The 13,695-nt window shown below is 46.3% G+C and overlaps 1 protein-coding gene across 7 annotated transcripts in view; it reads left to right on the forward strand.

The window, feature by feature from the left end:
- Window positions 1-13,695, forward strand: part of LOC110493162 (ubiquitin carboxyl-terminal hydrolase 34) — a 66,023-nt gene that overhangs the window by 23,794 nt on the left and 28,534 nt on the right. For 5 of the 7 annotated variants that reach the window (XM_036949718.1, XM_036949719.1, XM_036949723.1 and 2 more), the window contains exons 21-36: window positions 326-480; window positions 826-939; window positions 4,440-4,539; window positions 4,855-5,017; window positions 5,303-5,456; window positions 5,787-5,934; window positions 6,461-6,561; window positions 6,819-7,022; window positions 9,555-9,680; window positions 10,427-10,549; window positions 10,667-10,750; window positions 10,857-10,943; window positions 11,274-11,474; window positions 12,839-12,921; window positions 13,172-13,212; window positions 13,382-13,506. In XM_036949718.1, coding sequence (XP_036805613.1) covers window positions 326-480; window positions 826-939; window positions 4,440-4,539; window positions 4,855-5,017; window positions 5,303-5,456; window positions 5,787-5,934; window positions 6,461-6,561; window positions 6,819-7,022; window positions 9,555-9,680; window positions 10,427-10,549; window positions 10,667-10,750; window positions 10,857-10,943; window positions 11,274-11,474; window positions 12,839-12,921; window positions 13,172-13,212; window positions 13,382-13,506 — 2,009 coding nt within the window. The remainder of the gene's footprint in view (window positions 1-325; window positions 481-825; window positions 940-4,439; window positions 4,540-4,854; window positions 5,018-5,302; window positions 5,457-5,786; window positions 5,935-6,460; window positions 6,562-6,818; window positions 7,023-9,554; window positions 9,681-10,426; window positions 10,550-10,666; window positions 10,751-10,856; window positions 10,944-11,273; window positions 11,475-12,838; window positions 12,922-13,171; window positions 13,213-13,381; window positions 13,507-13,695) is intronic. The other 2 variants (XM_036949721.1, XM_036949722.1) reach the window with 1 other exon arrangement.

Genomic DNA, 13,695 nt, shown 5'->3' on the forward strand with positions numbered 1-13,695 from the left:
CTTATGTGTCTGTTTGAGGAGGAGCTAATGTTTGGGATTTAGAGGTTGACTGGGAGACTCCCTGCCCCGGTGGCTCCCGACCAGGACGTACAGACTGTCATTCTCCATGATACAAAATAAATAACATAACGTGATAGTGCAGCCAATCCTCTCTGGCAACCATTTATATTGTGTTTACGTGAATGCGGTGTACATGTCTATCTGGTTGTGTGTCCATTGTGGATCCCGTGTGGGAGTGATACCCTCATCTTCCCCTTTACAGTCTGAAGTGTGTGTGTTGTGTACCATATGAACACACACTCTAGCAGCCTCTCCTCTCCCTCAGGACTGAGTCTAGAGCAGGTGGACATCCTGTGGCACTGCCTGGTGGAGGATGGAGAGTGTTACGACGATGCGCTCCACTGGTTCCTCAACCAGGTCCGCAGCAAAGACCAGCACGCCATGGGCATGGAGACCTACAAACACCTCTTCCTGGAAAAGGTACGACCGGACTGTACCATCTGGTCTCAGTGGGGAGGGGTGTCTATGACAAGGGTCTTTCCAGCATGGTCTGTTGATAAATAGTGAATCTCAGCAACAACTAAAATAAAGTATGCCACAAATTGATAGCTAGAATCTGTAAAACAAATAAATAAAGAAAAACAACTTAACCTGTAAAAAGTCTCAAAGTTGGGAAGTCATTGTGAAAGGTAATTGAAAAGGGATTGAGTAGCCGGGGGAAACACATTTGTAAAGTTGCCCAAATCGTTCAAAAGCCTTGGCCTTAAAGTCACAAGTCTACCATTGTAATACCTTTTTCCCTTAATACCTCCTGTGTTTCCTCAGATGCCCCAGCTGAAGCCGGAGACCATCAGCATGACGGGCCTCAACCTCTTCCAGCATCTCTGTAACCTGGCCCGTCTGGCCACCAGCGCCTACGACAGCGGCTCCAACTGCGAGGTACACACACACACAAACACACTTCAAATATTTGAATCCACAAATCACATTGCAGAGAAGGTTTCAAGCACACACACAGGCATAGGGACACACTTTTATTCACACAAACACACCCAGTTTGTCGTCTCAGTTGCTAACTTCCAGGCCCGTCATACCTCTCACTGAACCATGTTGTCTAGGGCTAGGGCTGGGCGATATGGCCAGGATATATCCCGATATAGGTAATTTTATATAATGATACATATCACGATATAGCACATTTTCTGTAAATTCAATTAATAAATAGTACATATTAAATGACCACATGTAAAGGCCTATTTCTTATTACATTTTGAATTCAACTCAGTAAATAAAAGGTAACTTACTCATATTTGATTTTCTCTCATTTAGAACCTTTGTGCAAATTTTCAATGAAGCATGTAACAAAATATAAAATATGCATGTATAAAATCTAATAAGGTAAATAGAAAACACTTCAACTATAGTTGCAAACAAAATAAATATACAGTTGAAATCGGAAGTTTACATACACTTAGGTTGGAGTCATTAAAACTAGTTTTTCAACCACTCCACAAATGTCTTGTTAACAACCTATAGTTTTGGCAAGTCGGTTAGGACATCTACTTTGTGCATGACACACGTCATTTTTCCAACAATTGTTTACAGACAGATTATTTCACTTATAGTTCACTGTATCACAATTCCAGTGGGTCAGAAGTTTACATACACTAAGTTGACTGTGCTTTTAAACAGCTTGGAAAATTCCAGAAAATGTCATGGCTTTAGGAGCTGTCGATAGGCTAATTGACATAATTTGAGTCAATTGGAGGTGTACCTGTGGATGTATTTCAAGGCCTACCTTCAAACTCAGTGCCTCTTTGCTTGACATCATGGGAAAATCAAAAGAAATCAGCCAAGACCGCAGAAAAAAATGGTGGACCTCCGTAAGTCTGGTTCATCCTTGGGAGCAATTTCCAAACGCCTCAAGGTACCACGTTCATCTGTACAAACACAAGTATAAACACCATGGCACCATGCAGCCATCATACCGCTCAGGAAGGAGACGTGTTCTGTCTCCTAGAGATGAACGCACTTCGGTGTGAAAAGTGCAAATCAATCCCAGAACAACAGCAAAGGACCTTGTGAAGATGCTGGAGGAAACAGGGACAAAAGTATCTATATCCACAGTAAAACGAGTCCTATATCGACATAACCTGAAAGGCTGGTCAGCAAGGAAGAAGCCACTGCTCCATAACCGCCATAATCAAGCCAGACTACGGATTGCAACTGCACATGGGGATGAAGATCATGCTTTTTGGAGAAATGTCCTCTGGTCTGACGAAACAACAAAAATACAACTGTTTGGCCATAATGATCATCGTTATGTTTGGAGGGAAAAGGGGGAGGCTTGCAAGCCAAAGATCACCATCCCAACTGAAGCATGGTGGTGGCAGCATCATGTTGTGGGGGTGCTTTGCTGCAGTAGGGACTGGTGCACTTCACAAAATAGATGGCGGCATGAGACAGGAAAATTATATGGATATATTGAAGCAACATCTCAAGACATCAGTCAGGAAGTTAAAGCTTGGTTGCAGATGGGTCATTGTCCATTTGGAAGAAATGGACAATGACCCAAAGCATATTTTCAAAGTTGTGGCAAAATGGCTTAAGGACAACAAAGTATTGGAGTGGCCATCACAAATCCCTGACCTCAATCCCATAGAATATTTGTTGGCAGAACTGAAAAAGCATGTGTGAGCAAGGAGGTCTACAAACCTGACTCAGTTACACCAGCTTTGTCAGGAGGAATGGGCCAAAATTCACCCAACCTATTGTGGGACGCTTGTGGAAGGCTACTTGAAACGTTTGACCCAAGTTAAACAATTTAAAAGCAATGCTACCAAATACTAATTGAGTGCATGGAAACTTCTGACCCACTGGGAATGTGATGAAAGAAATAAAAGCTGAAACTAATAATTCTCTGTTATTCTGACATTTCACATTCTTAAAATAAAGTGCTGATCCTAACTGCCCTAAAACAGGGAATTTTTCCTAGGATTAAAATGTCAGAAATTGTGAAAAAGGTGTATGTAAATTTGTATATTTTTAGCTGCTTTACTGTTTTGCATGTTATTTTGGCATTAATACGTGTCATATCAATTTGCATTTGGTTCCTTGGGTTGAGTTTTAGCACCAACTCACAAAACCCCCGTTTCTCGACTGTGTAAATTGGGGCCATGTCTTTACAGATGTAAGTTGTAACGGCAGCTGTTATCTCCTTCCATCTTCGTGATTCTTTGCCATTTGGTGTGCCGCGGGCAAAAGCCTCTTTGCTACTTCTGAGTCGGTTGTTTGTTTTGAGAACTCGACTGTACTTTTTTTGGCTCACATCCCGTAGACTCACTCCGTACTGTTTCACATGCTTCTTGTGTAGGTGGTAAAAGAGGTTAGTGGTGTTTGAGTCTGTTGTTGGGACCGGCCTGCGGCATATTTTGCAGAGGAAGAATTTCTGGTCCGTGTCAGACTTTTCATACCCACACCACATAAACAGCGCTGTGCGTCAAGCATTGCTAAGAGCGGCTGGCAAACGCAGTAAAGTTGAAATGAATGCTTACGAGCCAGCTGCTGTCTACCACCGCTCAGTCAGACTGCTCTATCAAATATCAAATTATAGACTTAATTATAATATAATAACATAAATACAAGCCTTTGGTCAAACCCGGAAACTATCATTTCGATAGCAAAACGTTTATTCTTTCAGTGAAAACGGAACCGTTCCTTATTTGATCGAATGGGTGGCATCCCCAAGTCTAAATATTGCGGTTACATTGCACAACCTTCAATGTTATGTCATAATTATGTAAAATTCTGGCAAATTAGTTCGCAATGAGCCTGGCGGCCCAAGCTGATGCATATACCCTGACTCTGCGTGCAATGAACGCAAGAGAAGTGACACAATTTCCCTACTTAACATTGCCTGCCAACATGAATTTCTTTTAACTAAATATGCAGGTTTAAGAAAATATACTTCTGTGTATTGATTTTAAGGTATTGATGTTTATGGTTAGGTACACGTTGGAGCAAGGTACATTCGTGCAACGTTTGTGCTTTAGTTAAATCATCTCCCGTTTGGCTAATTAGGAAGTAATTCGATGATACATTAACACACAGCATTGATTATATGCAACGTAGGACAAGCTAGTTAACCTAGTAATGTCATCAACCATGTGTAGTTAACTAGTGATTATGTGAAGATGTAAAAAAACAAAAACAAGGTAAGATTAATGCTATCTTGCGACTTACTTTGACTCCTTGCTGCACTCGCGTTACAGGTGGTCAGCCTGAGTGTGATTTGCGACACAAAATAAACGACAGACCATAATATGAAACGATAGAAAAACGTCTATCGTCACACGATCATAACGCCCAGCCCTAGTTGTCACCTTGTCAACACTTGTCTATGACCTCTAACCTTTGACCCCTCCTCTCTCTCTCTGTAGCTGTGTGGCATGGACCAGCTGTGGGGTATTGCCCTCAGGGCCCAGTCTGCAGACATCAGCCGCGCTGCCATCCAGTACATCAACTCCTACTACATCAACGGTCAGTGGACCTCCGTTGGTAGCTGGTACATGGTTGAAGACTAGTAGTAGTATTTCTCTACCATTTCATCCTTGTTTTATATTGCGAAAAACCTAAGTGAATCCCTGTCCACAGCAGTACGTCTAGATTCAGGGGTTGGATCCAAACATCCTAGTTTATAGTCATTATATTGAACGAGCGGTTTTAGATGTTTGCGTTGACGCTAGGCTTCTTTAAACGTGATCATGATGACCTACTGATTTACGATTTTGACCAATATTGATTCTGTGTGTGTGTGTGTGTGCCTGCCCTCCTGTGTCTGTCTCCGTCCCCCAGCTGGTAAGACGGGCCTGGAGAAGGAGCAGGAGTTCATCAGTAAGTGCATGGAGAGCCTGATGATGACCTCGGCCAACCTGGAGAAGGACGCCCACTCCAGCCTCACCGTCATCGAGAGGGGCCTGCTCATGCTCAAGACCCACCTGGAGGCCTTCCGACGCAGGTAGGGAGCACACACACACACACTCTCACAGAAACGATGCACAGAAACTCACACAGAGAAACACACACGCTTCTTATCTCCATCCGCTCAACCTGTGTACTTTAAGCCCCGAACCTTTACATTTAACCAGAACACCGCTTATCCTCAACTATATTACTGACTCACCTAGTAGAGATCATCCCTGGACCTGGAGCTAACCAGCGCTAAGAACCGTGTGTCTTTATGGCGCTCTCTCTCACTTTCTCCCTGCCCCCCAACACACTTTGTCTCCTGCCCCCTCTCCAGGTTTGCGTACCACCTGCGTCAGTGGCAGATCGAGGGCACGGGCATCAGCAGCCACCTGAAGGCGCTGAGCGACAAGCAGTCTCTGCCACTGAGGATCGTGTGCCAGCCCGCCGGCCTGCCCGACAAGGTACCCAAGAAAGTACCCAGCATCTTGGTACTTAATTATTAACCCTTGGTAGATTGGCACACTCAAATGCTCTTGTTGTTCTGTGGTGTTAGGAAGAATCTACAGGCCACGATGTCAAAATTAATGGAAACGATTGGTGCAAGCTAATTTCATACTTTTATGGATTAGAAATAAGTCTGTTTTCATACTACTGTGAATGCTGTGTTCTCATTCTAGATGTTTGTAAGGATGTTTTTCTAACACACCTTTTCTGTGTGTGTGCCTGTTTGTGCGCCTGTGTGTCTGTTTGGCCACTTGCCTTTGTCTCTCTCGTGTGTGTGTGTGTGTCTACGTTCCTACCTGTGTGTGTGGTACCAGATGACCATCGAGATGTACCCCAGTGACCAGGTGGCAGACCTGCGGGCTGAAGTGACCCACTGGTACGAGAACCTGCAGAAGGAACAGATGAACCAACAGGCCCAGCTGCAGGAGTTTGGACAGAGCAGCCGCCAGGGGGACTTCCCAGGTCTCTCACATTTGACCCCTGATCCAGTGTAGCGCCAATACTAATGGAGAGTCTCGATTGATTTTCCTTGATTCCTCGCGTCCTCTCCTCGCCTTCTTAAAACCAATTGGATGAGAAGAAGTGGATGAGTATGCGATTGGATGGAATGAAGGAAATGCTATTGAGATTCTCCCCAAGGCTGTTGCTTCCTTCCCTTTTTGAAGTAATCACCGATCGCACAGTGTATTTTGTAGCAGTGTTTCCGGGCTGGTCTCAGTAGGCTTGAATTTCATTTATTCCAATTCAACCTTTGTCCCAAAGGGCAGTTCCTATGCAGTGAATGGTTTCCTTACCGCCTCATTAGAAATGCACACTTCCTTTGGTGGTTTATTGAAGTACTCCCCTCAGAAGGAGTGGTTAGAGTCGTGGTCCTTTCAGAGTCGTGGTTATTCACTAAGGGAAAGGAGCACGTTAATGGTTTAGAAGCCACTTTTCGCGTTGGGTGTTTCGACAGTCTGCGTTTCTAACGTGCGTGCGTTTCCTTCAGGTGGTTTGATGGGTCCGGTCAGAATGATCTCCTCTGGCCATGAGCTCACCACGGACTACGATGAGAAGACCCTGCATGAGCTGGGCTTCAAAGACATGCAGGTAAATACCTGCACACACTTGGCAGTCTGCCCTTAGGTGTACACATTCACACACTAGAGCCGGGATTCAATCCCATCGCGGGTTATTGGGCATTATGCCTTTTAAAGGCCATTTCGCATTGAGCCGACATATGCAGAGTTTACGCGAAGGAGTTCTCTGCCAACCTGGGACCATTGCTTTTAAAAGCCGCAGTGCCTATAACCTGTGATTGGCCCCCTATCTATTGCACTCATGCCTCTCTCTACCCTCATTTACAGATGGTGTTTGTCTCGCTGGGCGCCCCACGGCGGGAGCGTAAGGGCGAGGGGGTGCAGCTCCCAGCCTCGTGTCTCCCCCCGCCCCAGAAGGAGCACATCCCCATGCTACTGCTGCTCCAGGAGCCCCACCTCACCACCCTGTTCGACCTGCTGGAGATGCTGGCTTGCTTCAAACCCCCAAGTGCCCTGGGAGACAGCCCCGAGGTGGGTCATGGAGAGTGTGTATGTGTGGGGGCATGGGTTAGGGCTGTGTGTGAGGGGATGTCGAGGGTGTGTGAGATGCCAGCCTGCTTTAAGCTCCCCAGAGCGATGGCCGAGGGGGCCCTAGACAGTCCCATGGTGTGTGCGGGGGGGAACAAAGTGGGGTTGGCAGGTCGGTGTGTGTGTGTGTATGAGGGGTTGTATATTGGGGGAAGAGTGGGTGAATCCCTTTCGCATCTCCATCTGTGTGTGTGTGTATGTCTGGGGATGGATTTCATTGTATAATTGTAAAATTTGTAGTCTATTAGACGCCCTTAATAATCTAGCTAAGGAAATCAGAAAGCAACGGAGCTTTTGAAAAAGCAGCTTGGAAACAGCTACAAACCAGACTCGAAATACTCTCCATCCGATTAAATGTCAAATAGACTTTGAACAAATATCCCTTCCAGAATATAAATGAGGTTCTTCCTTCCAGGTGCATCATGCATAATGCATCACGACTGTCCAATTGTCTTCTGGCAGTCGTTTGATAGTCCAGTAAAACGTACTGCAGGGCTGTGTCCCAAATGCCATCCATATTCCCTTTATAGTGCACTATTTTTGACCAGGGCTCATATGTTCTGGTTGATAGTAGTGCACCATATAGAGATTAGATGCAAAGTAGTGCACTATGTAGGGAATGGGTGCCATTTGGGACTCAGCCCTGGAAGGCGTTGTGCATAGGATGTAAGGCGCTCATCTGTCAACGTGTATATTTTAGTCACAGCGTCGGGAGCCGTCTCGTTTTGAAATGCAAAGTCACCCGGCGGTCAGCGCTTTTTATAGTCTCTCCCTTCACAGGGACTCTGAGAGAGGAGTTATCAGTGTGCATTTATCCATCTCCCCTCTCTATTCCCCCTCTTCACTCCCTCACATCTAACACTCACCTGATCTGACCAGAACGTTAAAACTATTACTTGAGTCAAAATGAGCTATTGACTATGAGTGTGTGTGCCTGCCTTTGGATGTGTTTATAGGCAGTGGTGGAAAAGTACCCAATTGTCATACTTGAGTAACTTTCCATTAAGGTGTTTATATTTTTACTCAAGTAAAAGTCACCCAGTAATATACTACTTGAGTAAAAGTCCCAAATTAATTTTGTTCAGTATCAAAAGTATAAATCATTTCAATTGCCTTCTATTAAGCAAAGCAGGCGGACCCGTTTTCTTGTTTTTAAAATGTATGGATAGCCAGGGGCACACTCCAACACTCAGACATCATTTACAGATAGCCAGGGGCACACTCCAACACTCAGACATCATTTATAGATAGCCAGGAGCACACTCCAACACTCAGACATCATTTATAGATAGCCAGGGGCACACTCCAACACTCAGACATCATTTATAGATAGCCAGGAGCACACTCCAACACTCAGACATCATTTACAGATAGCCAGGGGCACACTCCAACACTCAGACATCATTTATAGATAGCCAGGAGCACACTCCAACACTCAGACATCATTTATAGATAGCCAGGAGCACACTCCAACACTCAGACATCATTTATAGATAGCCAGGGGCACACTCCAACACTCAGACATCATTTATAGATGGCCAGGGGCACACTCCAACACTCAGACATCATTTACAGATAGCCAGGGGCACACTCCAACACTCAGACATCATTTATAGATAGCCAAGGGCACACTCAGACATAATTTACAGATAGCCAGGGGCACACTCAGACATAATTTACAGATAGCCAGGGGCACACTCAGACATCATTTACAAACAATGCATTTGGGTTTAGTGAGTCCGCCAGATCAGAGGCAGAAGGGATTTATTTAATTATAGCAATAATGAGGCTGCCCCCCCCCCCCCCCCCCCCCCCCCCCACATCCTGTCGTTATCCACACGTGGGTTGTTGTCTTATCCCCACTCTGGCTTAGTTTCTCAGATGCAAGGATGATTTTGAGACGATGAGGGATTGTTCTACTTCTAAGCTATTTCTAGTAAAACACATTCTTGCCTCTGTAATGCAGTCTTTAACTCATTTGTCAGCTCAAGCCATCTCCAGTGGCCATACGCCCAGATTATCTGCCGGGAAATAGTGGGGCCCATGAAAACACACACTAACAGGACAGAAATGTCTTATTAGTCAAATATTAATTGTTAACCATTAATATCAAATAAACCAGGTAAATATGTCATTTGTTGTCTTGATAGGTGAGTGAATTGGACTATTTTCCTGTCCTGCTAAGCATTCAAAATGTAACAAGTACTTTTGGGTGTCTGGGGAAAATGAGTAAAAGTACCTTATTTTCTTTAGGAATGTAGTCAAGTAAAAGTTGTCCCAAAAAAATAGAGAAGTACAGATACCCCATAAAACTACTTAAGTAGTACTTTAAAGTATTTTTTCTTAAGTACTTTACACCACTGTTTATAGGACTGCTCTACTGCCGCTGTGTGTGTGGGTTCTATCACTGTGACAGCGGAAAATAACGCATTTCTGTTCAAATCTCTAAATACAGTCTTTTATTGTACTCTCCAGAACCTACGATGTGAGGAGCTGCACCTCCATGCTGAGAACCTGTCGAGGCGCGTCTGGGAGCTGCTCATGCTGCTGCCCACCTGCCCCAACATGCTGCTGGCCTTCCAGAACATCGCCGATGACACGGTATGTCACCTGTTCTCACACCCACTCCCCTACGCGCTGTCGCCGCACTCCCCTACGCGCTGTCGCCGCACTCCCCTACGCGCTGTCGCCGCACTCCCCTACGCGCTGTCGCCGCACTCCCCTACGCGCTGTCGCCGCACTCCCCTACGCGCTGTCGCCGCACTCCCCTACGCGCTGTCGCCGCACTCCCCTACGCGCTGTCGCCGCACTCCCCTACACGCTGTCGCCGCACTCCCCTACACGCTGTCGCCGCACTCCCCTACGCGCTGTCGCCGCACTCCCCTACGCGCTGTCGCCGCACTCCCCTACGCGCTGTCGCCGCACTCCCCTACGCGCTGTCGCCGCACTCCCCTACGCGCTGTCGCCGCACTCCCCTACGCGCTGTCGCCGCACTCCCCTACGCGCTGTCGCCGCACTCCCCTACACGCTGTCGCACATTAATCTATTCACTACCACTGACACTTCCCCAATACTGTTGGGCACCAGCCACCAGGCCTGCTTATACCTTTGCGTCATGCTCGTTCGTTTCTACTAGTATTTCTTAAACGGCCCCAGGAGTGTACGTTTTTGTTCCAGCCCATCACGTACACACCTCATTCAACATATCAATGTCCTGCCGATTAGTTGAGTTGTTCAATGAGGCGTGCTTGTTCTGACCCACTTTGCACACCAATCAAACACATGGACATGAATGACAGCGTGAAGATATACGTCCTTTCTCATGTGTGTTCTCTGTCTGTCCGTAGGGAGGCGAGGGTCTGTGCTGGAAGGACCTGCTGAGGATCAAGAGCCCCCACAAGCTGCTGTACGCCCTGGAGATCATCGAGGCCCTGGGCAAGCCCAACCGACGCATCCACCGGGAATCCACGGTACTACTGGGGCTACATACATACATACATACATACACAGTCGTATGCACACCCTCGCTCTGCTCACTGATTCAAACACGCGTATGAATGACCCCTGTGTTGTCCGTCTGTGTCCAGGGGAGCTACAGTGACCTGTACCCGGACTCTGACGACTCCAGCGAGGACCAGATAGAGAACAGTAAGAACTCCTGGAGCTGCAAGGTACGCCTCTTTTTTAAACGGTCTAACTCTCGTACTGTACACCCTTCTACAAACCACTTATCAATCAAGTCAACTCCATTTCCTGTTTTTCGCTCTCTTTTTACAGTTTGTGTCTTCTGGAGGGCTTCAGTTGCTGTTGGAGATCTTCAACTCTGCCATTCTGGAGCCCAAAGACCAGGAGTCTTGGACAGTGGTGGGTGGATCAGAACCGCATTCTAATACATGGAGGAAATGGAATAGAATGGGTTGTATAGATTAAACGAAATAAAGTTGAAGTCTCAGTACATTAGTCAAATGATGAGTGGTAATGATTCTGTAAAAGAGTTATTCACACATTGAAAACTGCTTGAAAACTGAGTTGCCGATTTATCCAATTTCAAAGTGGACAATCATAAATAATATATAAAAACATGGGGGAATGAACAGGACGGATATAAAACTAAGTCAAAAATTGTTTTTAAGACAATGTTCTGTAGTTGGTATTGAGGTTTAACATGGGTCATATCTCTCTCTCTCTCTCCAGTGGTTGTTGGACTGTCTGGCTTGCCTGCTTAAGCTCATCTGCCAGTTTGCGGTGGACCCGGCCGACCTGGACCTAGCCTACCCTGACGTCTTCTCCTGGTCAGGCCTCACCGACAGCCAGCGCAAAAGGGCCTGGCCTGGCAAGTCCCGCAAGTCCGCCGGCGACCACGGCAAGGGCCTGCATATCCCCCGCCTCACGGAGGTACAGTGATCCTCAGCTAAATGCTAACAGTTTATGCTAACCGCTGGGTGAGGAGTTGCCATCCTTAACTCTTTATGTGCAGGAAATACAGAAACGTATAATAACTCCAGATTGAGCAACCAGTAATAAAAGATGAATAAAACATTTTAATTTAGTCATTTTTACTTCATTTCTGAAGTAAAGACAACATTTCTGTCGAAAGTAGAATGTCCTGCAGCCTCTTTCTCTCCCATCTATTTCATCTCCTCTTTTCTCCTGAAGCACTCTTCTGTTGCCTCTCTCTCTCTCTCTCTGGAGCACTCTTCTGTTGCCTCTCTCTCTCTCTCTCTCTCTCTCTGGAGCACTCTTCTGTTGCCTCTCTCTCTCTGGAGCACTCTTCTGTTGCCTCTCTCTCTCTGGAGCACTCTTCTGTTGCCTCTCTCTCTCTCTGGAGCACTCTTCTGTTGCCTCTCTCTCTCTCTGGAGCACTCTTCTGTTGCCTCTCTCTCTCTCTGGAGCACTCTTCTGTTGCCTCTCTCTCTCTCTGGAGCACTCTTCTGTTGCCTCTCTCTCTCTCTCTCTGGAGCACTCTTCTGTTGCCTCTCTCTCTCTCTCTCTGGAGCACTCTTCTGTTGCCTCTCTCTCTCTCTCTGGAGCACTCTTCTGTTGCCTCTCTCTCTCTCTGGAGCACACTTCTGTTGCCTCTCTCTCTCTCTGGAGCACACTTCTGTTGCCTCTCTCTCTCTCTCTGGAGCACTCTTCTGTTGCCTCTCTCTCTCTCTGGAGCACACTTCTGTTGCCTCTCTCTCTCTCTCTCTCTGGAGCACTCTTCTGTTGCCTCTCTCTCTCTCTCTCTCTGGAGCACTCTTCTGTTGCCTCTCTCTCTCTCTCTCTCTGGAGCACTCTTCTGTTGCCTCTCTCTCTCTCTCTCTCTGGAGCACTCTTCTGTTGCCTCTCTCTCTCTCTCTCTCTGGAGCACTCTTCTGTTGCCTCTCTCTCTCTCTCTCTGGAGCACTCTTCTGTTGCCTCTCTCTCTCTCTCTCTCTCTCTCTCTGGAGCACTCTTCTGTTGCCTCTCTCTCTCTCTCTCTCTCTCTCTCTCTGGAGCACTCTTCTGTTGCCTCTCTCTCTCTCTCTGGAGCACTCTTCTGTTGTCTCTCTCTCTCTCTCTCTCTGGAGCACTCTTCTGTTGCCTCTCTCTCTCTGGAGCACTCTTCTGTTGCCTCTCCCTCTGGAGCACTCTTCTGTTGCCCCTCCCTCTGGAGCACTCTTCTGTTTCTCTGTACTTCCCTCCCTGTGGCGTCTTGGCCTCTTGAACTATCCCCATGGTTAATTATATCTATCTTAAATAAACACTTGATAAACCTCCCTTTTTTTTCTTGTCAGGTCTTCCTAGGCCTTGTCCAAGGCACCAACCTGATCCAGCGCTTGATCAACGTGGCCTACACCTACGACAACCTAGCACACAGGTGAGAGAACACCGAAGACGAGAGGTCTATGTTTCAATAGTCACACTACGCACTAGTGTGTAGTACTTAACTAACTCTCCATGCCAATGAAGGCTTTTGAATTTGAAGGATAACAAATGATTGGATTTGAAGGAATGTGTTAGGCATTCATTGTAAGTTTTTTATTGTTGTATGGACATCAGTGTGAAATGTTTGTGTACTGAAGGTTTCCCTCAACCTATCTTGACTACGTTTACTTCCTGTCTCACAGAGTTTTGAAGGCCCAGTCAGACCACCGGTCCCGTCATGAAGGTGAGCTAAATGCTACGTATGCTTAAATAATGTTCATCTACATGAAAAGCCACACACATTTCTTTTCACTGAAAGGACCACTTTCATAGCCTCCTGTCCATTCTGTTTGTGCTTAAGCACATTGTTCTTAGTAGTTTCACATGTCTAATGTGTTATTCCTATGTTCCAGTGACCCACTACTCCATGTGGCTGCTGGTGAGCTGGGCCCACTGCTGCTCTACGGTCAAGTCCAGTCTGGCTGACAGCGACCACCTCCACGACTGGCTCAAGAAGCTCACCCTGCTGGTGCCGGAGGTGAGATCTGGGGTGGAAATGATGAACAACTGCTATCTAGTATTGTCTTCATCTTGCTTTTCTTCCCCCTACCTAAAAACATGACTTTGATTTGTTTCAGTGTAACATTTGTGGGTATTTCCATCCAAAAATATTGTCTCTGAAAAGAATCTAGCTATACCGCGATTTGTTGATTTGTTCACTATCTTA

This window comes from Oncorhynchus mykiss, chromosome 17 (genome assembly GCF_013265735.2).
Source record: "Oncorhynchus mykiss isolate Arlee chromosome 17, USDA_OmykA_1.1, whole genome shotgun sequence".
NCBI classification, from domain to species: Eukaryota; Metazoa; Chordata; class Actinopteri; order Salmoniformes; family Salmonidae; genus Oncorhynchus; species Oncorhynchus mykiss.